The 25,685-nt window shown below is 38.5% G+C and overlaps 1 protein-coding gene across 2 annotated transcripts in view; it reads left to right on the plus strand.

The window, feature by feature from the left end:
• Positions 1-1,783: 1,783 nt before the first annotated feature.
• The window catches only part of GLRA2 (glycine receptor alpha 2), a 136,482-nt gene continuing 112,580 nt past the window's right edge, over positions 1,784-25,685 (plus strand). The window contains exons 1-3 of one of the 2 annotated variants that reach the window (XM_018569015.1): positions 1,784-1,941; positions 5,059-5,180; positions 23,709-23,776. In XM_018569015.1, the coding sequence (XP_018424517.1) occupies positions 1,874-1,941; positions 5,059-5,180; positions 23,709-23,776 (258 nt within the window). In that variant the 5' untranslated portion in view covers positions 1,784-1,873. Of the gene's footprint in view, positions 1,942-5,058; positions 5,181-23,708; positions 23,777-24,891; positions 24,960-25,685 lie in introns of both variants that reach the window. The other variant, XM_018569016.1, reaches the window with a different exon arrangement.

Genomic DNA, 25,685 nt, shown 5'->3' on the forward strand with positions numbered 1-25,685 from the left:
AGAACGGTTGGCACCCCCCCCCCCCCCCCCGCAAAGGTTTAATTTTACTATAATGTCTGGGCTTCTGGTCTGTGTCTGTGCCCTTCAGGGCTTGTTCACTCCATCTCTAGACCAGATCCAGACCAGAACATTTTTTTGCATGGTCCAAACATGCATCCCCATAGATCCCCATTTATTCCAAGAGTTTTTCTGAGCGTTGTTCACACAATTGCGTTCAGTTTCTTTTTTTTTTTAAGTCCACCACGTCACATTTCTTCTGGTCTGGAGTGCACGAAAACACATGCAAATGCACCAGAATGAGCTTAAAAGCCAATTAAGTCTAAAAAAATATGCACCGGAATGCATCATAAATGCACCAAAAACGCAGCAAAAAAGCGCATGCCCATGTTTGCAGAAACTCTTCCAGATCTGTTCTGGACATGGTGTCAACAAGCTGTAAGGAGGTTACAAAACTCAGATCAATTAGAATTAGGGACCACAATTCTTAGAGTTATCTTGATATGGAAGTGTGGCTTCCACGTGGATTTGCAAATGCATGCAACTAAAATCTCTGTTTTAAACTTAAGAAGTTAAAAATATTTTTTTTTTCTTGGCTAGCTTGAAAGTGTGATGGGGACTCATTTTGTAGTGTTACACGACCTGGGACTGTCCCAGTAGATAAAGAACTGCTGCTGACTGAGTGTTACAAATACACCTTGACAGGCTGGAAGCCTCTAGTCTGTAATCTGTTTGTGCATCTGCCTAGCATTTTGCAGAATATAATTTCAAAATTAGAATATACATATATTACTATAGTGTGTGTATGTATACATATACATACATACATATACATACATGTTTTGGTTATTATTTATTTTTAAGAGAGGGATAGAGAGAGAGAGAGGGAGAGAGAGAGAGAGAGAGAAAGAGAGAGAGAGAGAGTGTGGGAGAGAGAGAGAGAGAGAGAGAGAGAGAATAGAATTTTCCTCTGTCCATCATAAATGTGACTAATGCAGTGTGAGATGGTGTAGGCACATATGCATAGGACTGCCACACAGTGTATCTCAAGGAAACAGTGAGAGGAGAGGACCTGCTCTGCATGTGGGGAGGAATGCAGTCAGCTGCCTCCTCCCGCCTCCATCAGCATAGTCCATAGAAGCCGTACTAAAAGCTTCTGTTCATTCCCCTACATGCCTCCTCCTCTTCTTCTACATCAGCTTCAGTGTCAGCAGCAGCAGCTGAGCAAGGAGCAGTATCTGCTGCTAGTACAGAGCCCAGACAAAGCTGAACACATCATACATATCAGTATTCTGAACTGCTGCAGCCAATAAGCTCTGTTCTTCATACTGAATAGCTTACATCGCACTGCCTAGAAGTTGGGCCAGGGATATCCCTTTCCCCATCTCCTGAGTTCTTCTTCACCTTATGGATTCTACTGTCAGTATCAATTCCTTCTTATCAGGACTGTGATGTAATAGCAACCTACGCAGGAAACACAGCTTCCTTTACAAACAGGGGAATTAACCAATGTGGGGATCCCACTTTACGCTATGTTTATGAGGTAACATTTCTGTGGAGAGTCGAGGAAGGAGGAAGACGATCATCGTGTGTTGTGTCGTTATCACCGGTGCTGAATAATGAGCCTCGGCTTAACCTGACAATGCTGCCAGACTGGAGCTTGTTCTCTTTCTTCCCCATAGTCTGTAACAATGCCGATCTCCCTTACTTCCAGGGAAAAACAATTCTTCTTGGCATCTAGACACTAGGAGCTGTCTTCTTCTTCCACCAAAGGCTTTTCTTTTTTTTTTTTTCTTCTCCATCTTTTTCCACCAAAGGCTTTTCTTTTTTCTGGGATTGTTTCTGGAATATTTAACCTTAGAATAAATCAGGAGGAATGAACCGGCGGCTGGTCAACCTTTTGACAGCCTTCTTTGCATTAATCTTTGAAACCAGTAACTTAAGGTAGGCAACAAAATCTTATACATGCCCTGGTCCTTATTAAATATGGGGAAAACTCATGTGCAAAGTAGAGTAAGCCATAGCAACCAATCAGAAATAATCTTTTATTGTTTGCACTTCAGTCGTCTTGGGAAAGATGGAATCCAATTGGCTGCTGTAGGTTACTTTACAATGCCGTTCTTTCGTTCTTTGCATTCTCTTAGTAAATAAGTCTGTAAAGATTCAGACCACTGAATCCGATATATAAGACTTGTGGAAAATAAATGTTTTGTTTTCTACAAATGACTGTCTCTGCTCATACTACCTCTGTTATTTGTCTCTGAATATGTGAACAATTAAGTTTCTTTAGAATGCTAAGTTACACTCCAATATCTTGATCATATCCATAAAAGAATATACTTTGTTTAATATTTCTAAAAAAATAATCCTCAGCGAAAGTTAATGATGTTTGTACATCCGCTGGAATGTGTACTGGTGGAGCTTAATACTGTATTTAGCAAACCATGTCTGGGATCAACTCTATGGAATCAATACAGGTTTTTAAAGGCTAGCAGAGGTGTAAAGGTATAACTTAGCTGTTTAAGTATTTTCTAAAATGTCACACGGATGTGTGTATGTATACTCACACATGTAGAAATGTAAACAACACATTGTACATTTCAGATGTCATTTTTATCACAATTCCCCTATCCATATTAGATCAGAATACTACATATCCTGATTTTGTGATGCCTTTTAATGCAAAATCAACACAAATCATCAAATCATTGCAAGCAAGGCAAAACTAAATGGACTACATTTTTTTTAAATTAATACATGTTTATACAGTTACCAACGCCAGAGGATAGTAGAATCATGCACCAATGCAATCTTGTTTTAATTAATCAACAGCTATGTGACAGTAGTGTCCCACATGGAGCTTGAGTGCTCCTCTGCTTAGAGACAGCTAAAGACAGGCCTAGGAATTCCTAGCCAAATGTAATCAGCCATTCATATCCTTAAAGTTGCCATGGAGTGCTATGTCTTATCTGTGGTTTTTTTCACTGCTTGGTGGGAAGACCTTTTAAATAGCTAGTGACTGGGAAGGAAAAGACCAAGTCATTTGGATGGAATTGTAAGACAACAACTCGACGGCCATTACACAAATGCACAGCTCACTAATTGCTGTGTGACCATTTTCAACAAAGTTCTCATTATTTCTCTTGATTGTAAATTGCTTGGGGAAATCCAGGCAACAGCATTTTATTCCTGAAATACATACAGATTCTGAATTAGATGATATTGTCCTCTAACTCTTGTAAACTCTGTCATAAAAAATATAGGTCAGCTGTGGTATAGATACTAAAACATCCAAGCCCCTACATACTTAAAGAAAAAGTGGATAATAAATAAAAAAACTGAACTGTGTAATCTTAACATTTCAGTGATTAAAATAATGTTAGTGATGGGCCTGAATTTGGAACACAGCTGCATATATGCACAGGACTGCTCGAGGGGCACAAAAAGCCATTTGTTCTGGGCCCAGCATGACAGATGACCCACCAATTATGACTGAAGAAATAGAACATGAATATAATGAGTTCAATATTCAGCACCCAAAAGAAAGGAATACTCAGTCCACTCTTTGGAATTAAGATGATATATGGCCTGTAGTCTTTCCTCACATTATCAGCTTTATTCACTAAAGAGTTACTTACTCTTAAGAACTAGTTATCAAGTCCTGTAATGTATGGTAATATTTACAAGTGATAATTTCTTGAATAAAAATGTTTTCTTTAATTGCCCCCCCTATGTTTCATTGAAACTTTGAAGGCCCTGATGAATTATTGCTGGCCTTAAACTACACTTGTCATGAGAGAAATATGAGGGATGCCATTACAGGACACTTTCTAAAAATTCTAGTTGCTTGTGTGTGTCTTTGCTCACAGTATCAGCTTTATTCACTAAAGAGCTCTTACTCCTAAGAACTAAATGTTAGGTCCTGTAATCTATGATATGCTGTCAAGTTCCAAAGTGTACTGGTGTAACTTGATTCGAGTGAATTTCAATGGATTGCTAAGGGTTAGTTATGTATTGGCATTTAAGGCTAAGGATTATTTATTGAATAAGAGCTATTTATTTAATAAGAAAAAAATAGAAATCTCTTACAGTCCCAAAACATTTTTACTTATTTACAAGTGCTACTTTTTCCAAGCAATTGTTCTTTAATTGCCCCCCATGTCTCACTGAAGCTTTGAAGGCCCTGATGCATAGGATGGGCAAGGGTTAGAACCCAGTCAGGTTTTATTGCTGTTTGTGTTCCTGCTGCAGAGAATAACCCTCTTTTTGTGTCTTGGTGACCACTATCGCCAGGATTTTGACATTTTGAGTTGCCACCAAAACAGGAATTAAGAGAAAATTGACCAATGGGGACACTTGGTACAGTGACCACTAAGGATGGGCTGCATGTTCGAGTCGACCATAGGTTCGACTCGAACATTGCATGTTCTAGCGTTCGCCGAACGCCGAACATTATACTATCCAAAAGGGGATTTTCTTTATTTTGAAGAGATCTCTTCTGAATTCCTTTTGTCTACAGGGCAAGAAGTGACGGATTATCTCAGTAGGACACCAATGGCAAAAAAAAACCTGTCAAGGATTTTACCCTGTTATTCCTCACATTTTATTTTCAAATTTAAAAAAAAGGTTTCACTTGAGCTATACTAAATAAGATGACTTAGTTGTTGTATGTATCCAGTTGGAGAGCTGTTCTATCTCAGAGACCACTGTTACTGGAACAGAAAATGAGGGAAATCGTCCCTGATGGGATAGACACCAGTGAACAAATGAAGAAAAAAAAGAGTGTCTGGAGTTTTACTTTAAAGCATTTTGTAGTGCAATGGTGAAGTGCAAACTGCACTGACCAACAGCAGCCAATCAGATGTGCCCCTAAATACGTCATTTGAGCCTGTTTTATATGGTTAAGTGCAGTTTGTTTTTCGCCAGTGCTCTTTACTTCACCTTATTCAATAAGTCTCCTTTTGTCTATCAACTATTGATATGTATACACACCAAAAACTGACGATAAGAGTGAGAAATGACTATTCAGTGTCTAATACTGGACCCTGGTGGTTTGTTCAGGACGGCCTTCTGTAAAGAGCATGGAAAACCACCCTCCCAAAGCATGTCTCCTTCTGATTTTTTGGACAAATTAATGGGAAGAACATCAGGATATGATGCAAGAATCAGACCAAATTTTAAAGGTAAGCACAGTTCATTTAATGTTTTACAACCAAGCTGCACATTTCAGTTGTCTATCGTAGTTTAAAGTGTAAACTACTATACTACCTGTCTACTACTACCTGTCATGGTGAAGGTTGACATTTTAGTGTGCTGAAAACATATAAAGATTCATGCCCTTATTTTTCTGAAAATTAGGCCACTTTGTCATGAATTTTTGGTCAGCCCATTATATGAATGGCACCACTGTAAGGGACAGGTATACCTTAGAAGAAGTCTACCAATACCTATATGCTATACCCTTGGGTTAAATGAATGTGTTTATAGTCAAATAGAAATAACACAGAACTGTAAAAGGGTAACAATACAAGAAAATGGCTGTATTACGCCTGTGTAATTATTTGGAGAAGTATTTTAAAATGTTTATGTATTCATTCTATCTATCACCTATTTTTTATGCATTCACCTATGTCAATCTTATTTCTTAACATGCCTCTAATGACCACTCGCATTTTACTTCTGCTGCCTCTCTCTTTAGTCCAAGCAGACAGGTAATGAAAGGAATTTTATCAGGAAGAGAACCAGAGCAAGGCAGAGAGGCAACAGAATTCAGTGTAGGACCTTTATAATATTGATTAAGCAAGTAATTTAGTATTTCATGCTCAGTCGAGTTCCCTTTTTTAAACTTTGACAAAAGCTACTTGAATGTTCTTACTTAAGAAGTCTAAATATTGTTTACAAAAATATTATCGACATTTCCTAGAAGCCAAAGTATGTTTTTCTGATTTACTCTTTATACATCTTCAAACATATATAAGTATATAAAAAAATACATTCAAAATATAAATACATAATATTTTATTGCATGCCATGCACTGCAAGGCCATTTTTTATTTGCATTGATTGCTACCAATATTGAAATAATTAACTGGTAAATAATATGATGATATGCCATTGATGCCTAACGGCTGTCCTGTAGGATGGAGGGGATGATTTTAAAAAATATGTAATTTTTAACTACACCCACTTATCTGAGGGAATAAAAATAGCTTATTTTGCTGATGTGAAAGGTTGCACCTTCAGTAAGTATCTAGCCCACGTATTAACTCATAACAAACTGCACACTGCTAGTTCCAACCAATAACAAGCTAATCGCATCAAACTGCTGAAATCTAATTCTGGGTGCTAAAAGACCTGGAATGTGTGCGCTAACTGTTCTAAAGCTTTTAGATCTCTTGGGTAAGAACATTTAATTATGGCCTTGTGCTATGTTACGCTATTACGTTAGGGATTACAATACAATTTTCAAGACTATAATGGGAGTTTCAAATGTAAAACACAACCTGATATACATTATCAAAATAATTTCTGCAAAAGAGTTTTGCCATCATTTGTGCATACATATGTAAACGTTTTGGGAACAAATCTAAAATAAATTTACTGAAGGCGGTATTAAAGATTGCCCATTTTCCTCTATTCCAATAAAACATTATGGCCAGCTGTCTCCTTTAAAGGATGAGCCGCTTATTTTTACAGCACCTGCCTTCATGTACTGTAAGAAAGAATTGCTCTCAAAATCACAGAGGAGAGGAAATGTAGAAAGCATGCATCCCCAGCTCCCTGTGATCCCATGTGATCTCAATTAGCCTGTTGTAGGTAAGCTATTGCAATCATAAATATCTAAAAGGATACTTATATGCTTTGTTTGATATAAATATGTATCAGATCATCATCATGTGTTGAAGTCCAACTCAAGCAAAAAACTTTGTTTTAAATTGTTTTGGATAGAGGTGGAAATTTCCTTCTGGGAAAATGTTTCCTCATCAGGAAGTGAAGGGAAGTCACTTTCTGATGGGGGAAACAAGATGGGGGAAGGGTTAGCAGGCTATTATTAATGTCTGTGTCTTCCTGCCTCAGCGATCACTTCTCCCCTCATTTCTTCTCCCATGGACAGGAAGTGAGTTGAAATCATAGACAACAATAAACGCTTGGCTGAAGTATTTCTGCTTCTTGAGTCTATACAAAGCTAAACAAAAATGTGTGTGGAGTTGGCCTTGAAAGTAAAGAAAAATAGATGGATACTACCTGGGACCTGGATGACACCTTTCACTGGCCTAAATATATAAAGCTAACATACGTTTAAAAGTGCACTTAGACTTTAAACTGTTTTTTTGTCTTAACTGGCAGCTAATGTAGAATAACAGGTTGCATAACAAATACAATCTTATCAATCTATAGGAACGTTTACAAATGCATTCATAAAAAAGGTAGTAATTTTCATACTAATCAAATGCAAAATGTATAATGTTCTTTGCAGTAACTATTACATATGCATGATCTAATATATTGATCGGGGTTTTCTTTTTACCTTAATCAGTTTTTGTAACATTACTTGCCCTTTAATTTTTGTTTCTAAGTGTTTTTAAAAATGTTCTTTTCATAATTCCCTTTAAGATGATTTCAACACCTTGACCTGCTTAATGTACCCATTACCACATTAAAATGTGTGTCTTTGCATGTATGTCTTTCAGCTATCAATACATCATGTGATAGACATTGTTCCAATCCATTCCATCCATCCATTACTGCAACTGGAATAACATTGATCATGAATAATGGATTTCTGGTTTCAAAGGAAAAAAAAACCTCTTCTTTGACGAAGCTTCCCTGAGTGTCCCTTAACAATTACCTGCGATTGTTAACATACAGCACAGTACATGATTCTTGTAAGAGGACATCTGTCACTCTGTAAAATAATGTATCTCCTGCCGCTGAGAGAGGAAACCAGAGCCACGGCAGTATTGACTGCACTGAAAGACTGTTACTTGGATACAGATACAGATTTACCATTTTAAGTAATGTATTGCTCTTTAGAGAAGACTGGGTATTGTGTTGGGCACTTGACATAAGCATATTTGTTTCCAGATTATCACACATAGAAGATTTACAAGAGATCAAGAGATCTAAGAATGCTTTTTAAATGGCTTAATATTAAAACAGTAATGTAGGATGCCAATATCGTTTTTAGCAGACACAGCTTTCAAGGATTTTTTTGTATTAATTCCATGGCTACTTCCTCTTAATGTGCATTTGTCACCACAGACAGTATACAGTATGTGTCTCAATGTATCTCAATATTCAGCCTGGCAACAGTGATATCACTTACCCAGTGAAAGTACATGCTACATGCTCTGAATTATTGGTCAACTCAAAAAAATGCCTGCCTCCACTGTGCTTTAGTGACAAATACACAAATGTTGTTTGTGTGTTATTTACATAGTGCAGCCAAAGTATTGCTCTTTGTGGACAGCATGAAACAAACTTTTCACCTTGCTTTATGGTGCTTCACCAGCTTCCAGCTGTGTTGGACTCTAGCCCCCATTCACAGCTGTTGTTGCATGTTTTCCAAAGCCCAAGAGCACTCAACATAAACAATCCCAATTTTTTCAAACCAGAGTGTCATGTGAGCTGCCTCTTTTAGCTTCATTGTATTCAGGCAATTGTGCTTTTTTCCCCACCATAGACGTCAATAGGACTGCCTATAAAGCGCCTGAAAAATTCTGCTAATGCATGTTTTTGTGCAGTTTTGCAACTAACAACCACCACTTTTTTCTACTAGCTAGTCTAGTTTGTCTAAAACAAAAACACTCAAGCCTGAAAACTCCTGAAAAATAAAAATGCACAAAATCACCTAAAAATGCTCACTCTGTGTGAATAGGGCCTTAGCACTGTAAAGCTTTCATAGTGTGCAAAAAATGGGAACAGCCATAGTGGTGATGACAACATTTATAGCATTTCTGCATCTGGTCTCTTAAAAAACAGAACTTTTGTGGCTCCTGCTTTCAGGGCCAGATTTACTCTCTCTGCCGCCCCAAGGCCAGGTTCTGCGATGCGCCCCCCCCCCGCTCGCCGACCCCCCCTTACCATCAATGGAGAAATGGAGAATGGCAACCAGGTGGCAGGGCGGCGGGGTTAGTGTCAATTTTTTTTAACTGTTTCTTTATTTATTTTGTTTTACTTTTTTGTCACTTTTTATTTTTTTATTTATTTCTTCTTATTTTTTATTTTTTATTTATTTAATAATTTTTTTATCAATGAAATACTCTTTATTTTTTTATTTAATTATTTCATTTTTATTTTTTTATAATGTTTAAAAAAATTTTTTTCATCAATTACATTTTTTTTCACCCAACTTTATTGCTATCACACAGGAGAAAACAACCCCCTGTGTGATAGCAAACAAAATCGGCTGCTACACTCTACTTTTAGTTCTGCTTGTACAAAGCAGGACTGAATGTAGAGAGGGCAACTTCCCCCAAGGACACCGCTGCCGCCCCTCTGCGCCCTGCCGCCCCGAGGCCGGGCCTCGGTGGCCTTGTGGGGAATCCGGGCCTGCCTGCTTTGCATTTGTTTTTAAATGTTCATTCTCTGTGAAGGAAATGTATAGTATGTTGTCAGTAAACACATGAATTATTAATGCAGTATTTACTTTAAATGGAACCTGTGGTGGTTTTGTACATACTTAATTCTGTTTATTATTGCCAGAATTAAAAAAATATATATTAAGGCTGAACCCCAGACATATATCGAAATGAACAGATGAAATACATATAAGGGAACTGCTTAATCCTCCAAATGATTTTCATTTCTATTCATCCAGTTCTGAGATTTACAGAGACATGTCACACAAAAATATCAGGAGGATGATACAATTTTCTCTATTACAATTAATTTATAAATTGCTGATATCACTTTGTCCTCAGCCTGTGATCGGGCATTGAAGGAGAAGCAGAAGACTGGTGAGGTCATCTCTCTCTTCTACTGTCAGTGTGTTCCTTTTCAGTATATGCAGGACACCTAATTGGCTGCCATTGCTGCTCCTCTCCATCAGAGAGTGAGTGAGTGCTGCTGTTGAGGGGTTTGCAAGAGACTGATATCAAATCAGGTGAAAATACTTACACTAGCTGCACCTAAAATACATTTAATATTTTTTACATTTTTTTTATACTTTATTTATTTAATAGTTTGCAGCATTCATTTGATTTTAATATCTGCCTGTAGTTCAGCTTTAATCTCATTGTGTCTTCTAGTTAGGCAGCAGATGGGGCTCTAGTATTATTTTCACATATTTAGCTATTTAAACTTTCAGCTAAGCATTGTCTGCAGAACTAATTGAACCATTAGAACAGTGGCTCCTCCCTAACAAGGAAAAAGAAAAAGCTGCAAAGGAAGTTGCTTTTCGGAGCTGTCTTTTTAGCTAGCTCATGATACTTTGTGAATCCTTTGTCAATTGGGAAATGTTTATTTGTAAAGCCATAAATTCTATATAGATAGAGACAAAAAAAAACAGTTATAGAACAGCAGTTTAGAAACTTACTGTATATAAAGACGACAACTACTAAAATACAATTGAAGGTTTTGGGTGAATTACATTTGAGTTGTTTTTAAATTATTACTATTATTATTGGTATTTAGATTGGTATTTATATAACAATTTTATGCAGTGCTTTACATATTGCACATTCACACCAGTCCCTGCCCTCAAGGAGCTTACAAACTAAGGTCTTTAGCTCACATGCATACAAGGGCCAATTTAGACAGGAGCCAATTAACCTACCAGCATGTCTTTGGAGTGTGGGAGGAAATCGGAGTACCTGGATGAAACCCATACAAGTACAGGTAGAACATGAAAACTCCTTGCAGATAGTGACCTGGCCGGACTGCGAACCAGTGATATATATACATATATACAGGGCTCGAAAAATCCACTCGTCTGCTCGTCTGTGATGAGCAGACTGTGGAGCCCGACGAGCAGCTTCCCGGCCGGCCGTTGTAATTACACGGCCGGCCGGGAGCTTTACAGTCAAGCGATCGAGCGTCTCGAGAGACGCTCGATCGCTTGTATCAGAAGCTGTCACTGCCGTTGCCGGTCCCGAGATCCGCTGTGCCCGATGCGGCCGGGACCGGCACGGCTCTGTGACAGGAGAACGAAGGGAGTTCAGTATACGAACTCCCTTTGATCTCCTCTCAGTCCCCGAATGCAGGAAGTGATGTATATTACGTCACTTCCTGCATTCAGTGTCACTCTCCAGCTAGAGAAGCTGATGAAGCCGATCTCTGCTTCATCAGCTTCTCTGGAGGTCCCTAGGTGACATTAGGGGTCTTGGAGACCCCTGATGTCTCCATAAAGAGGACCTGTCATGTAAATTGGCTATCCCATAGGGGGTTTCTTAGCCCCCCATGTAATAGCAATAAAGTTGTATGTAAAAAAAAAAAAAAGTAATACAAAAATGAAATTCATAACAAAAATAAAGAAGCATAACATTTATTTATTTTTTAAAAAAAATTTAAGTCCGCGCCCCCCTAATACACACGCATATATGCGTCAGGTGCGCCTACGTGCCGCACATGTTGCATATCGCCGCAAACGGAGTGAGAGCAATAATTTTAGAGCCATTAAGGCCGGGTTCACACCTGGGCGTTTTACAGCGCTGATCGACGCGCTGTAAAACGCCCTGCAAGTGAAATCCCATTATTTCCTATGGGCATGGTTCTCACTTTTTCTGGCGTATTTCAGCGTGTCGGAACGTGCTGAAAAACGCCCTATGCCCAAAGCGTTTTGTGGGCTGCAAATCGCGGTTAAAACATGCACCGCAAAACGCGCGTCATACACGCATATTTCGAACACCTAGGTGGGAACCCAGCCTAAAGGAGAACTATGAGGTGAGTGCTTTTCACTCACCTCATAGTTCTAGCCGACCTGTAACAATGAGACTGTCACTGGTCGGCTCAGTAGATCGGGAGGTGAGCGAACACATACCGGCGTTCGCTCACCTCTCGATCCTGTCACAGCACAGAGCCGTGACAGGGAAGGGGCTGGATTCCCCCCTCCCCACTCCAATCCGCCAGCGCTGACTGGCGGAACGGATGGGGGAGGGGGCAGGTACCGCTGGCTCTGCCTCTAGATAGGGGCTGGCCTGGTAGTAAAAAAACGGCCGGCCCGGAGGCAGTTAAAGTCTCCACCCAGGTAAATATTAGTAATCTAAGAACGGTGTTTAAGGACATTGCCACCTTTCATTTTTAACATTAACAATACAGAGGGTTATTCACAAATGAGCTGAAGGATCCAGCCTTAGCTGTGGCTGACCCTTTAGCTCACTTCGGCCGCCTGAGCCCTTTGGTTTAGTCAAACCAAAGGGCTGCTGTACAGGCTATTCACTGAGCCATAGTGACAGGCAAAGCATGGGGAAAGGTCGGCTGAAGCCGACCGATCTCTACGCAAATGACAGCTGGGTGGAGCAGTTCTTTCTAAAGCCCAACAAGACTCAAAGGGACCAATTCCTTTTTGGTCCTACTTTCAGATCTGAGACTACCTTTCGATTCACATAAACAAAGAAAAATGTTTCCCTGCAACTAACTCCCTTAAAAAGATTGCATACACTGGCACAACCCATCTGCCATGCGATTTTCACCCTATACTCTCTGCAAAATTGTACCGTTTCTGCTGACTCTTCAGCCCATTTTGGAGCTAAAACTGGGAGAGAGATCTTAATTATATTTTTTTGGACTCTGCCCGAACACTGGATTTTAAGAATCTTTGCTTCAACACACCCTCTGGAACCCTGTGATTACTCACTGTATGGCTCTATGAAATCTTTCTCTGCAAACAAAAACTCTTTCAAAATACATTTGTTTAATATGGCTAAAACGTTAATTCCTCACCATTGGAAATCTGACACACCCCCTATAATTTCTAAGTGGAAGAACTCAGTTGAAGCTGTTTCAAAAAAATTTAAGAAGCTAGGGCTATTTCACTTGACAAGACAGATCACTACAGGAAGATATGGTCCAGTTGGATTTATTATAGACAGTTTATAGCTTCAGACTCTAATTTGTCTGTAATTTAGATGTGGTCAGGCTCAGAGTTGACATTATGAGGCCCGATGCTTGTTCTCCAGTGGATTGTGCCACCTCCATTTCCCTCCCATCCTTCTGACCCTTCCCCTATCTCTCTTTGATGGATGATGTGGTATATTGATTCCTTGCTGGGTTACCTTCTGTAAAATTGTCCTACAGATGTGCTGACACATTATCATTTTCTAATTGTATATGTGGTTATGTTTCCTACAGTCATTGCTTAATATATTGTATCCATGTCATGGCAAAATAAATAAAGATATTAGAAAAGGGAATGTTGTGCACACTGCATATGCATTATTACTACAATTTCTTGTAGGCCTCATTCGCTAAACCACATCTCTCATTTACCTTTGAAGGACAAAGAAACAATTTAAAATGTATATGTTTCAAATTGACATAGAATTAATATGTTACACACAACATATATCGAATTTCTACAATATATTGCAGGCATTATTGGCTAAACCAAATATCTCATTTGGCTTTGGAGGACAAAAAAATGAAAGTTTATATTTTTCAGATTAAAATAGCAGTAAGATGGGACACACTGCATAGAAATGATTTGTGTATGTGTAAGGCTCATTGCCTAATTCAGATAATCTGTAGCTGAAGACCAGCTTTGTAAAACATTATGTATGGCACCTTGACAGTGACTTATCATCAGAAAACACTACAAATTTTGAGGCAAAATGTGTTATCGACCCTGCTAAATAAATTAACCAAATTGCAGCTGAGGACCAGTTGTAGAAAAATGATGTGTGGCACCTTTGTACTGCTGGAGCCCTGGAATAAAACAGCAGGGGCAGCACGAGATGATAATACTAGAAGGCCAGCAGCAGTGGCAGGAGATAATTATGATGTCAATCCAACCAAGGTAGAAGAAGCTGGTAATGGTGGCAGGAGATAATAATGCTGTAAGGTATAATAATGTCCTTGGGGTCTTTTGTATTCATTAGTATCAGCTTCAGGGGTTTGGTACACATTGCTGATCCAGGACTGGTTCATTTTTTAAGTCCGTCAAATGTGTCAGGGGAAAGGTGGATTAATTTTTCTGTCACCAAATCACCTGCTGCGCTGAATGTCTCTGACAGCACACTATCCACAGGGCAGGCCATCAGCTTGATTGCATACTGGGCAAGCTGCAGCCAGTGATCTAGCCTGGGTATCTGCACCTGCCCTGGACCTGAGATCATATGGCTTAGGGGCTGCCTTTGACTGCTGCCAGCAACCAGGCCTGGCTGATGTGTTCTAATGACTTTAAAGCTCCACAAAGGCAGCCACTGCTACCACTTTATATCCATATTCAAAAGGGTGGCTAACCAGTAATGGTCCCTATACTTCATGTTTGAAATTTTGAGAAACTGCATCATGAATGAGCCCATTCTCCAGGGGCAGCAGAACCCGAGTCCTCGGTGTTGCTGAGTACAACGATGTCCTCAAAAATTGTATCAACCTACATAAATCTCCCAGGGTTTGGGAGGGGTGAATCATATACCTGGAAGCCTGCCCAGTTTCCTCCTCCATACCACCGGCATGCCAAACCTCCTCCTCCTACTCGAGCTCCTCTTCTGTCTGCTCCTGCCTCACAGGGATGGAGTCAGTTGTGAAAGAATAACATAGACATGAGGAAATCCTCCTTTACCTCCTGCTGCTCTGCCTAACAAGAATTCTTAAGAATCCTCATGACTCAAGTTACTAATGCTGCTCATTATTGCAGACACAAACAAACAGTATGAGCATATTGACTGTGAATAGAAAGGGTGGTACACAATAATATGTAACCCACCCCAATGTAATTCAGAGTAATGTAGCACTATACAGCACAGTGATACAAGGGAGTACAATCCACACTTTGTAGCCCACCACACTGCAATGTATTGACATTTAGCACAATACAGCACTGAAAATAGCACTATATAGTTCTGCATGCAGCAATAAACACTCTCCGGCAAATTTATTAGGGACACCTTGCTAGTACCGGGTTGGACCCCCATTTCCCTTTAGAGCTGCCTTAATTCTTGGTGGCATAGATTCAACAAGGTGTTGGAAACATTCCTCAGAGATGTTGGTCCATATTGACATGATAGCATCACAGGCCCAAAGTGTGCCAAGAAAATATTCCTAATCCCATTACACCGCCACCAGGCTGAACCGTTGTTACAAGGCAGGTACGATCCATGCTTTCATGTTGTTTATGCCAAATTCTGACCCTACCATCTGAATGTCGCAGCTGAAATTCAGACTCATCAGACCAGGCAACGATTTTCCAATCTTCTATTATCCAATTTTAGTGAGCCTGTGTGAATTGTAGCCTCCGTTTCCTGTTCTCAGCTGACAGGAGTGACACCCGGTGTGGTCTTCTGCTGCTGTAGCCCATCTGATTCAAGATTCGACATGTTGTGTGTTTAGAGATGGTATTCTGCATACCTTGATTGTAACAAGTGTTTGTTTGAGTTTCTGTAGCATTTCTATCATCCCGTCTGCCCATTCTCCTCTGACATCTGATATCAACAAGGCATTTTCGTCCACACAACTGCCGCTCACTGGATATTTTCTCTTTTTTGGACCATTCTCTTTAAAACCCTAGAGATGGCTGTGTGTGAAAATCCCAGTAGACCAGCAGTTTTTGAAATACTCAGACCAGCCCATTTGGCACCAACAACTATGCCACGTTCAAAGTCACCTAAATCCCCTTTTTTCCCCATTCTGATGCTCGGTTTAAAATTCAGCAAGTTGTCTTCACCACGTCTAGATGCCTAAATGCATTGAGTTGCTGCCATGTGATTGGCTGATTAGCAATTTGTGTTACCAAGCAATTGAACAGGTGTACCTAAAAAAGTGACCGGTGAGTTAATAGCACTGTATATCAGTAACTATCTGTCCCTGAAAACACTGTCAGCTGCCACTATTTGCTTCTGGCTGAGTTGTAGGTCACCTTAGTACCTTCTTTTCATTAAGATTGTAGCTCTGCTTTAAAGCTGAACTTCAGACAAAGGGCTAAGTCCACTGTTGAAGTACATATATGGGAGTTGATTTACCTGCCAAAGGATTTGTATTTCTGGCCATCTATTGAAATTATTGAGGATTACACAGTCTTCCAATACAAAACAGGCAGGCTGGTGACTTGATTTTACTGATGTTATGCAAACCAGCCTGGTCGCCTCCATGCCCCCCTTTGTGATTTGGCAGTGAAGGAACAGCAGCCTCTGATGAGAACAGAAGAATGCTCTTTCCTTACGCTTATTGTACGAATACATTTTTAATGAATACACAACTTCATTAATTAGCTTTATCTTGATATCTGCCTGCAGTTCAGCTTTAAGAAATTGTGTAGTTCACCATCCAATTCATGATATATTGCCTAACAAGCTAGCGTTTCCATGCTGGCAAATGCATAAACATTAATTATTCCGATTATAGTTTATTGCTGTTTAGTGCTGTTTACATCAAGTTTAAGTAATAAAGGCACTGGCGTACAATTAATTGGAAGAAAGAAAAGTGAGAGTTGTTTATTTGGTTTCTGCTTTAGGAAAGGTCATTCTCTCTAACAGGTGAGGAGCTGAAGGCTTTTCAGTGAAGTAGCTGTGACGACTCCACAGTGATATTATGATTTGCTGCCTCTAATGATCTCCATTAGATGGAAAATGTTCACAGTTTTTAAATAACTGCTTTTCACCAGGACAGTATGAAGAAAAAGGTATAAAATAATACAGGGTAAGCAACAAAAATGCTATTTATATTTATTGTTGCTTGAGTCTTTGTGGACGATGTGAATTATTTTGAAAAAACAGATAACATATTAAGTAGTAATGTTCTACTTTGAATATAGACATACAAACTATTAAAGTGTCTGTAAACTCAAAAGAAAAATGGCTCACTATTATAAAGTACATTCAATTGCTGACCCCAATTTTTAAAATGTTTAATACTGCTTCTCATTCCAAAGAGAATACATGGTGATCCTGTCAGCTGCATCCTTTTCCTGGCTGGGCATGACAGCACAACCTCTATACAGCACTCCGTTCTAGTGTTGTCATGCCTGCATAGTATATTATGTGTAATGCAGGCTGTTTCTAAACACAGCAAGGTATAAGGAAGGTGCATAAAGGGTGGTTATTGATTTGCAGCCTCTGGGTTTATAGTTACTTTACCAGGGATACCTGGGATTTTCCAGTTAATGAATATGTCTATAATTAACATCCACAGGTCCTTACCTGACCAGAACGAAAATGATAGACACATTTGTATAAATTGATAAGTCCTCATGAGTTATTTAACATGTGTTCATTATTTTAGCTAATGATTATGCATCAAAATGCTCAGTCCACAAAATAAACAGGTTAGTCTAAAATAACTCCTTTACAAATTAAACAAACATTTAACTAATGTCTTATGAATCTATTTTACCTCACAAGATGTTATTTCAATCTCTACATGAAATTGCTTCTTTTCTGTTCTGCTTAATAGATACTTCAAACTCAGTGTATTCCAACTGGACAGTAGCAGTATTTTTAGAGGGAAACCCATACAATAATCTTTGTGAACTGACTTTTCCATTAAGACTACTGCTAAATAGATAATGTTGCATACCATACTATTGCAGTCAGTTCAGCAGATCCTTGTGATAATACCATTAATGGCTTAAAAAATAGATAGTTTTAGAAAATAACACATTGTAATATAAAGAAAGCATGTAATATACTGTGTAATGATGCTCTGGAGTACCGTGTCCGGACCATAGAAGGGCAATCTGACACGTCTGATGTTTACTTGAATTAGAACACAGATGATTCATGACAGCGACAGTTCTTATTTTTGACACTCTGCTGCAATGCGCACTTGGTTTCCACAATGGTCTAAGGTTTGCCTGTGCATAGCCCATTGGCCTCATCATCTTTCCTTAGGAAAAAAAACTGTTGTAAATTATAGTAATGGTAACATTTAGTAATTCCAAAGATTTTCAAAAGATTGTAATAGGCACAGTGGGACAAAACAAGTACCAATCACAAATAATCCAATGTTTGTAAAGCTGCACTCAACAGCCAGGACCCCAATGTAAAAATGTTTATTCCCAGGAATCTACAATGTTACAAGCATGACAAGATCCATATGCTCTGACATGTTTCGCCAAAAAGGCGATGAGTTTGAGCATACAAATGTGAGCTGTGTACATTTCACAAACTTTTCTATTTATGTACCAATCACAATTTAAGTTTTCATTTCACTTCACTACCTTACAATATCACAGAAAAACTTGGAAAAACTATATTTATACTTTGATGAACATTAATGCTAGTAAGCCCAGTTTTCTTATTTATGCCCCAACCTAACGTATATTGTATTGCTAACTAGGCATTCCCCTCTACCAATAGTCGCAAACAGTGCACTTAAAATCTCTTGTTAGCCCATGAGACCAGGATACCTTTTTGAAGCATATGGTCAAAGGCAAATGATCTTCTCTTTTTAACATCATGTGGAGCTGCCTGAGAACACGTGCCTGTAAACTGATTTGCTTGTTCTGTAAGTACAATGTTGTTTTTGATTGGCCACCTCTATTTGACATGTAGGATCATTAATTATTGACTGTGTTTCCTGCTGCCTGTTCTCTCATAGCCTCACAAAGTAATATAGTTGCCGGTAGCAATACACTTAACACAAAATGAAATAAATGATCAGTTTCTACTGCATTACACTGACAATGATGACAGAAGAATAAACATTCAGTTTGGATATGGAGGAAAAATGTCTGGTGGGGGCAGAAAGCCAATGGTTGTCATAGCATTCAGGAGATCTGTTTTTGGCTGGAATAATTACTAGTTGGCGGAAGCCATCTTTGTTTATTTATAAGCAGTCTGAGCAATTTGCACTATAATGAGACTGTTAGGAAACAAGGAATCAACGTTGCAAAGATGGTACTTACAAAACCAAAGCAAAGGGGGAAAAGTAATGAAGGGAAATTGCATCCACAACTTAAAAAAACAATCTGTTAAAGCACATCACAGATCTATCTTTAGCCTCAAATCCACCAAAAACTAATTATTGTATGGTAGTTAAGGATTTTATAGACCAAAGTCTCATGGGCCAAAATACTTGGGCTGGTTTAATGAAGGGGTAAGAAGGGCATTGTCCTTATCTTTTTTTTTATTTTGGTTTGCCACCATTAGATATCAAGTAATGGATCATTGAATTGTGATGCTGTAAACAGATGATATATATCAGTTTTCTAAGCCTTTAGGTAGTCAAAAGATTTAAAGTGTATGTGTAGTCATTGTTTTAGAGTTTTGGATAGTGTGTGTAAAGGCCAAAAAAACTATTATTTTTATTTTGCTGTTTCTGTCCCATTAGAGACATAACAACAAGTTAAATTAAATCTCTACAATGTGGGGGGAATTCCCCATCTAGACAGTTGTCACAAGAACAGGGTGAATCTACCATGCAGGGTCATAGACAACAATAGAAACTAAACAGATGTTCTAACGCCTCACCACTCTTAAAAAAAAAAAGTTGTGACTATACATACCCTTTAAAGACAGGAGAATAATCAAGGGTATGTGATCAATGGATCATATAAATCATTGGTCAACCTATAACATACTGTAAATGCAATAATATTTAAAGTGGACTTCTTAGTAACTTTGCAAATCTGCACAAATTCATTCCTGACATGTAACGCTACACAGCAACAGAACCATTTAAAAAAATCAATCAATCAAGTGATTCACTTAACAGAGCTATCTGCAAAAGAAGGCTCCCAATAGTCTTAAAGTCTGAACTTCACTGTCTTCAAGAGCTTTGGTGGATGAAGAGTTTTCAGCTTTCAACACTCTTGCTGGTGTGTTGAATACCTGGTCCCTCAATGCGTGTTGTGGTTCTATCCAACAGCCCCTATGTCACTACTCCTGTCTTGTAGTGATGTAAGGGCTGGTATATGGAACCACTGCATGGTGAAAAATACAGACATTCAACACACCTGGAAGTGGTTCTTAAAAACAGAGAAGCTTGGACTCACTGCCTGCAGAGATGCAAGCATTAAGAGTATTCTTTTGCAAAGGAGGATTTAAAAAAAAAATCACTTTAAAAAAACAGTCATTGAGCTCCCGCTGATCTGTCACTATTGTAGCTGGAAGTTTGGCAATTCTACTGAATGGATAAATGTTCAAGTGGCAAGGTACACTTGTTCATGAAATGAGTTCACCCAAAAGCAGAATTTTCACTGTTGGATCAACTCAAATGTGAATGGAGAAAACACATTTTATTCATAAAAAATACAGACAAACATTTAAAGTGACACTAAATTTAGGAGTTAAATCTTGAAAATGAATTTGAGTACCCTAACTATTAACAAAAATATATCTTATTTGTGTATCACTCAGCTGTAGATCCTCAAATCATCTCTGAATGTGTGCTGACACTGTCCTTCTAGAGGGCGGTGACTTTTGTTCATCCATGGTCCCTGTGTATGTTGTAAAGTAGCCACTACCACAAGCTCACTCTCGTGACAGACTACAGTTTAAATACAAAATACTAAACTAAATGTGAGATTGTAGTCCATCCCGGGAGCGAGCTTGGAGCAGTGGCTACTTTACAACACACACAGGGACCATGGGGAACAAAAGTAGCCACCCTCCAGAAGGAAGGATATTGTCAGCACAAACTCAAAGATGCTTTGAAGATCTACAGCCGAATGATACACAAATAAGATGCATTTTTGTTAATAGTTAAGGTACTTGAATACATTTTTAAGATTGAACTCCTGAGTTTAGTGTCAATTCAAGGACCTCAAAGTCTATCTCCATATTCATAGTCTGATATAAATCAGTTATTTTATAATCAGTTATTTCCCAGCTGTTCGTGCTACACCATTTTTCCTAAATGTATTATTATTAGACCCCATCATAAGAGACCGCATTTACCAAATGCCCTCTGGGCTGTGTCAGTTTACCTGAAGTGAATACTTACAATATTAGAAGATTTATTTTAGGACTTCAAATAAAAGTGGATTTCTATTATTCAAAGTCTCTTTTCTACAGAGAAGCACACCTATAGGAGCAAATGTACTGAAAAAGAACTGAATCTCTTTTTATTGTAACTGAAGACCCAATTGTTATAATTGGTTTAATTAAGGAATTTATTTTAATTTTGGTAGACGATGGGCCTTTCAGTCATATGAGATGATCCAAAGGAAATTTTATCTTAAATCTTGCAATTATATTTAGACATTTATTCTCTGGATTAATCTGTCAGTCTGATTTTTATTTCAAAGTTCTGATTACTCTAAACTAATGGAATGTGAAATATAATTTCATACTGGGGTTACTAAACATAATTTCTCCTGGCTCATATGAAATAAGCCTGCATATTTCCCTACTAGAAATGAGTGGAGTGCTTACTGAGAAATTATTTCACTGCAAAATGTGTCCGTCATTTAGATTTTCCAAAAGAAACTCTCAATTTTGCCCTATAAGTTGCTTATGCGTAGGCAAATTATTTTTACCTTTTTTTCTTTATTTAAAGAGGGGAATATTTAGGGCAGTTTAGATCATTTAATTTAGTGTTGTTTGTATTTGTTTTCCCCCGTATTGTGTGCATTTGATTGTTATTTGGGTGCTGTCACTTTAAATTTCTTTCTTTCCTTTTTGGAGGTTTTTCTTTCTGTGAAAACTAAACCAATGTGGCTAATAAGAGGCTGTTTTTGACACAAGAACCCTTAAAACACCATACTTTTGTCTTCCCATTGCCTCCTTAGCATTTCCCCTAAATAGCACAATTTCTGCATTATCTCTCCATTTTCACAGAAATTTCAGGGAAATAAAAAACTCTTAACCATCCCTACTACTTATTCACAGGTAGGAGTATAACAACACCAATACTCTTAATTTATGTTAACAATGGTGTGTTTGTACAAATAATGTATAAAAATGTAACTATTTATTAAACCTTTTACATTTCCTATATTCCTATTGGTTGAGTTTAGTTTCAGAAAAGTGACAGGGTTGTTGGTCCTATGCTCTTCTAGTTGGCATGTGTTTGCACACTATTAAACAGACAAGGTTTTCAATTATATGCTCTCATGGGCCACAATTACCGGCTGAATAGTTGCATGGTCCTGTTTATGCTGTGAACGTTGAAAATAGACATTTGGTCAAAGAATTAAGAAAGCTTTGGCTTAGCTGGACCTTATACACATCCATGCCTGTTAGTGAACCCAGATACACAGGCTGAAATCTCTTAGATTAAATCAATAAATTGATCAATGTTATTTTTAAAACTCCTTTTATGTATCCACACCATGTCTGTCTGGATCGATTGGTTTAAAACCTTTCACACTCTAGGCCATTCTATAAACCATGGTGTACACCATACTAATCTTCTACTTCACTGTAGAAGAGGCCTTTATAGTGGTGTAGGTTTGAAAGCTGATATGCAGACCAATTTTGTGTCATTGTGGCTGATTTACTAAAATGAATAAAGCCAGTTTACTATGAAAAGTAAATTTTTACTTTGCAAAGGAATTCTCACTTACCTTAGTAAATGTGGTCAAAAATTCAATTTGGAAAGTATACCCAATCACATGCAAAGAAAATGGAAAAACAGGATTTTTGCTTGTGTATGATTGGATGATTGAGGTCAGCACAACTTACCCTCATTCACTAAGCCTAATTCACTCTTGCAAAGTGAAGATTCACTTGCAAAAGGGAACATTCACTTTCCAAAGTGAACCGTTTTCATTACTTTAGAAAATTAACCACATTGACTCAATAGGGGTGATTTACTAACCTAAACACACGCACGCACCAGGTGCGTGTGATTTTTACACAGCAAAGCGTATTTATCAACCAAAAAGTCTCTATAAGCATATTTCCACTAATGCCATATATGGAAAAATCATGCACATGATGCATATATAATGCTGCTTCACAGTTTAGACAAAAATGGTTACCTCATGCATTTACATTCCTGCATTCATCAACCAAGCAACACAATGTAGAGCTAATTTACACAACATCACCTTGCAATTAAGGGCAGGGCTTTGCACAACACACCTGCTGGGTGTGTACACACTACAAAGGTGTTTAGATTCCACCCATAGATCATGCTGGGAGGGAACACACTACAGAGGTGTATACATGTTCGTGGTGTGTTTATAAGGTTAGTAAATCAACCCCAATGTCTCTATTGTATAGTTTGTTTGTCCTAAATACATTAACATTTGCCTTTTTCATGACTGTCATTATGTAAAGCCTGAATATTCCTGTGTTTCCCTGATCAGATAAGTAGAATGTAAGGCACACTGGCATGATAGGCTTAAACACTTGTTAAAAAGATGCCTGCAATGCGTTGTTAAAGCTTTTACATTCTTCTTTCCGTTATAATACATTACCAGCATTCAGTATTCAGCATTATCTCATTTTATGTCTTCAGATGACCAGTTGTTTCAAAAACACCAACTGACATTTTATGTTGTTTGTATGTTTTATTCAACACGCATCCATAATGCTTGCTTTCTGTGTGGTGAAATATGCTTTTCCTCCTCTTGGTTACCTCAGAATCTGTACCCGTTTGTACAGATGAGAGTCATTGCCTTTCTTTGCTTTCACATCTCTTGCAAACATTCTTATTGCATTTCACAGGTCCTCCAGTAAACGTTACTTGCAATATTTTTATAAACAGTTTTGGATCAGTCACCGAGACTACAATGGTAAGTGCTGTTCTGTGCTGGCTAAAGCCAGATATGAAAGTATGTCATGTACACAAACTGTCATTTTCTTCTTTCTGTCTGTTATTTTAACTCACAGGTCCTCCTGTAAATGTTAAGGTGCGTGTGATTTTTACACAGCAAAGCGTATTTATCAACCAAAAAGTCTCTATAAGCATATTTCCACTAATGCCATATATGGAAAAATCATGCACATGATGCATATATAATGCTGCTTCACAGTTTAGACAAAAATGGTTACCTCATGCATTTACATTCCTGCATTCATCAACCAAGCAACACAATGTAGAGCTAATTTACACAACATCACCTTGCAATTAAGGGCAGGGCTTTGCACAACACACCTGCTGGGTGTGTACACACTACAAAGGTGTTTAGATTCCACCCATAGATCATGCTGGGAGGGAACACACTACAGAGGTGTATACATGTTCGTGGTGTGTTTATAAGGTTAGTAAATCAACCCCAATGTCTCTATTGTATAGTTTGTTTGTCCTAAATACATTAACATTTGCCTTTTTCATGACTGTCATTATGTAAAGCCTGAATATTCCTGTGTTTCCCTGATCAGATAAGTAGAATGTAAGGCACACTGGCATGATAGGCTTAAACACTTGTTAAAAAGATGCCTGCAATGCGTTGTTAAAGCTTTTACATTCTTCTTTCCGTTATAATACATTACCAGCATTCAGTATTCAGCATTATCTCATTTTATGTCTTCAGATGACCAGTTGTTTCAAAAACACCAACTGACATTTTATGTTGTTTGTATGTTTTATTCAACACGCATCCATAATGCTTGCTTTCTGTGTGGTGAAATATGCTTTTCCTCCTCTTGGTTACCTCAGAATCTGTACCCGTTTGTACAGATGAGAGTCATTGCCTTTCTTTGCTTTCACATCTCTTGCAAACATTCTTATTGCATTTCACAGGTCCTCCAGTAAACGTTACTTGCAATATTTTTATAAACAGTTTTGGATCAGTCACCGAGACTACAATGGTAAGTGCTGTTCTGTGCTGGCTAAAGCCAGATATGAAAGTATGTCATGTACACAAACTGTCATTTTCTTCTTTCTGTCTGTTATTTTAACTCACAGGTCCTCCTGTAAATGTTACCTGCAACATATTTATCAACAGCTTTGGTTCAATAGCAGAAACCACAATGGTGAGTGGGGCTGACCATTGAAGCTACATTGCCAAGATGATGGGCATGTTACTGTAGAACTGGCTAAAAGTACATTAGCTATGAGTTAATGTCCAGATAAATAATTATTATTGTTGTGTGAATTGATACTCAAACAGTAAATAAATCTAAACAGTATTTTGTAATCAATTGAAATTTGACCACAGCACCTGATTCCTTTGTGTTGTAACACAGAAGAGTATAACTCCTTGTCGCATTTCCTGCTGCATTGAAGTGTATGCAAACCCTAACAGTCAACTTATCCTGTTTGCTCCCTTTTGTTTTTTTTTAAATCTACCATTGGAAGCATTTTGTTCTACCGTATATACTCGAGTATAAGCCGAGATTTTCAGCCCATTTTTTTGGCTGAAAAGTGCCCCCCTCGGCTTATACTCGAGTCAGCGCCAGCGTGTCTTCTTACTTACCTCGCCGAGCGTCGCGTCACTGCTGCTCCGGTGTGCGGCGCTCCGAGCGGGGTCATCTGGCAGTCTCCGGGTCCTAATTTAGGTGGCGCGACGCTCGGCGAGGTAAGTAAGAAGAAAAGAAAAAAAATCCCGCAGCGCCAGTACAGCAGAGGAGCAGGGATGTGTCAGCGGCGCGCTGGTCAGACAAAAGGAGCTCCAGGTGGGGTTGTAATTATCGGGCAGGCACCTCTAGTCAGCTAAATTAGGACCCCACCTGGAGCTCCTCCCACTGGACCAGCGCGCC

Source organism: Nanorana parkeri, unplaced genomic scaffold, assembly GCF_000935625.1.
Source record: "Nanorana parkeri isolate BGI_ZX_2015 unplaced genomic scaffold, ASM93562v1 scaffold1274, whole genome shotgun sequence".
NCBI classification, from domain to species: Eukaryota; Metazoa; Chordata; class Amphibia; order Anura; family Dicroglossidae; genus Nanorana; species Nanorana parkeri.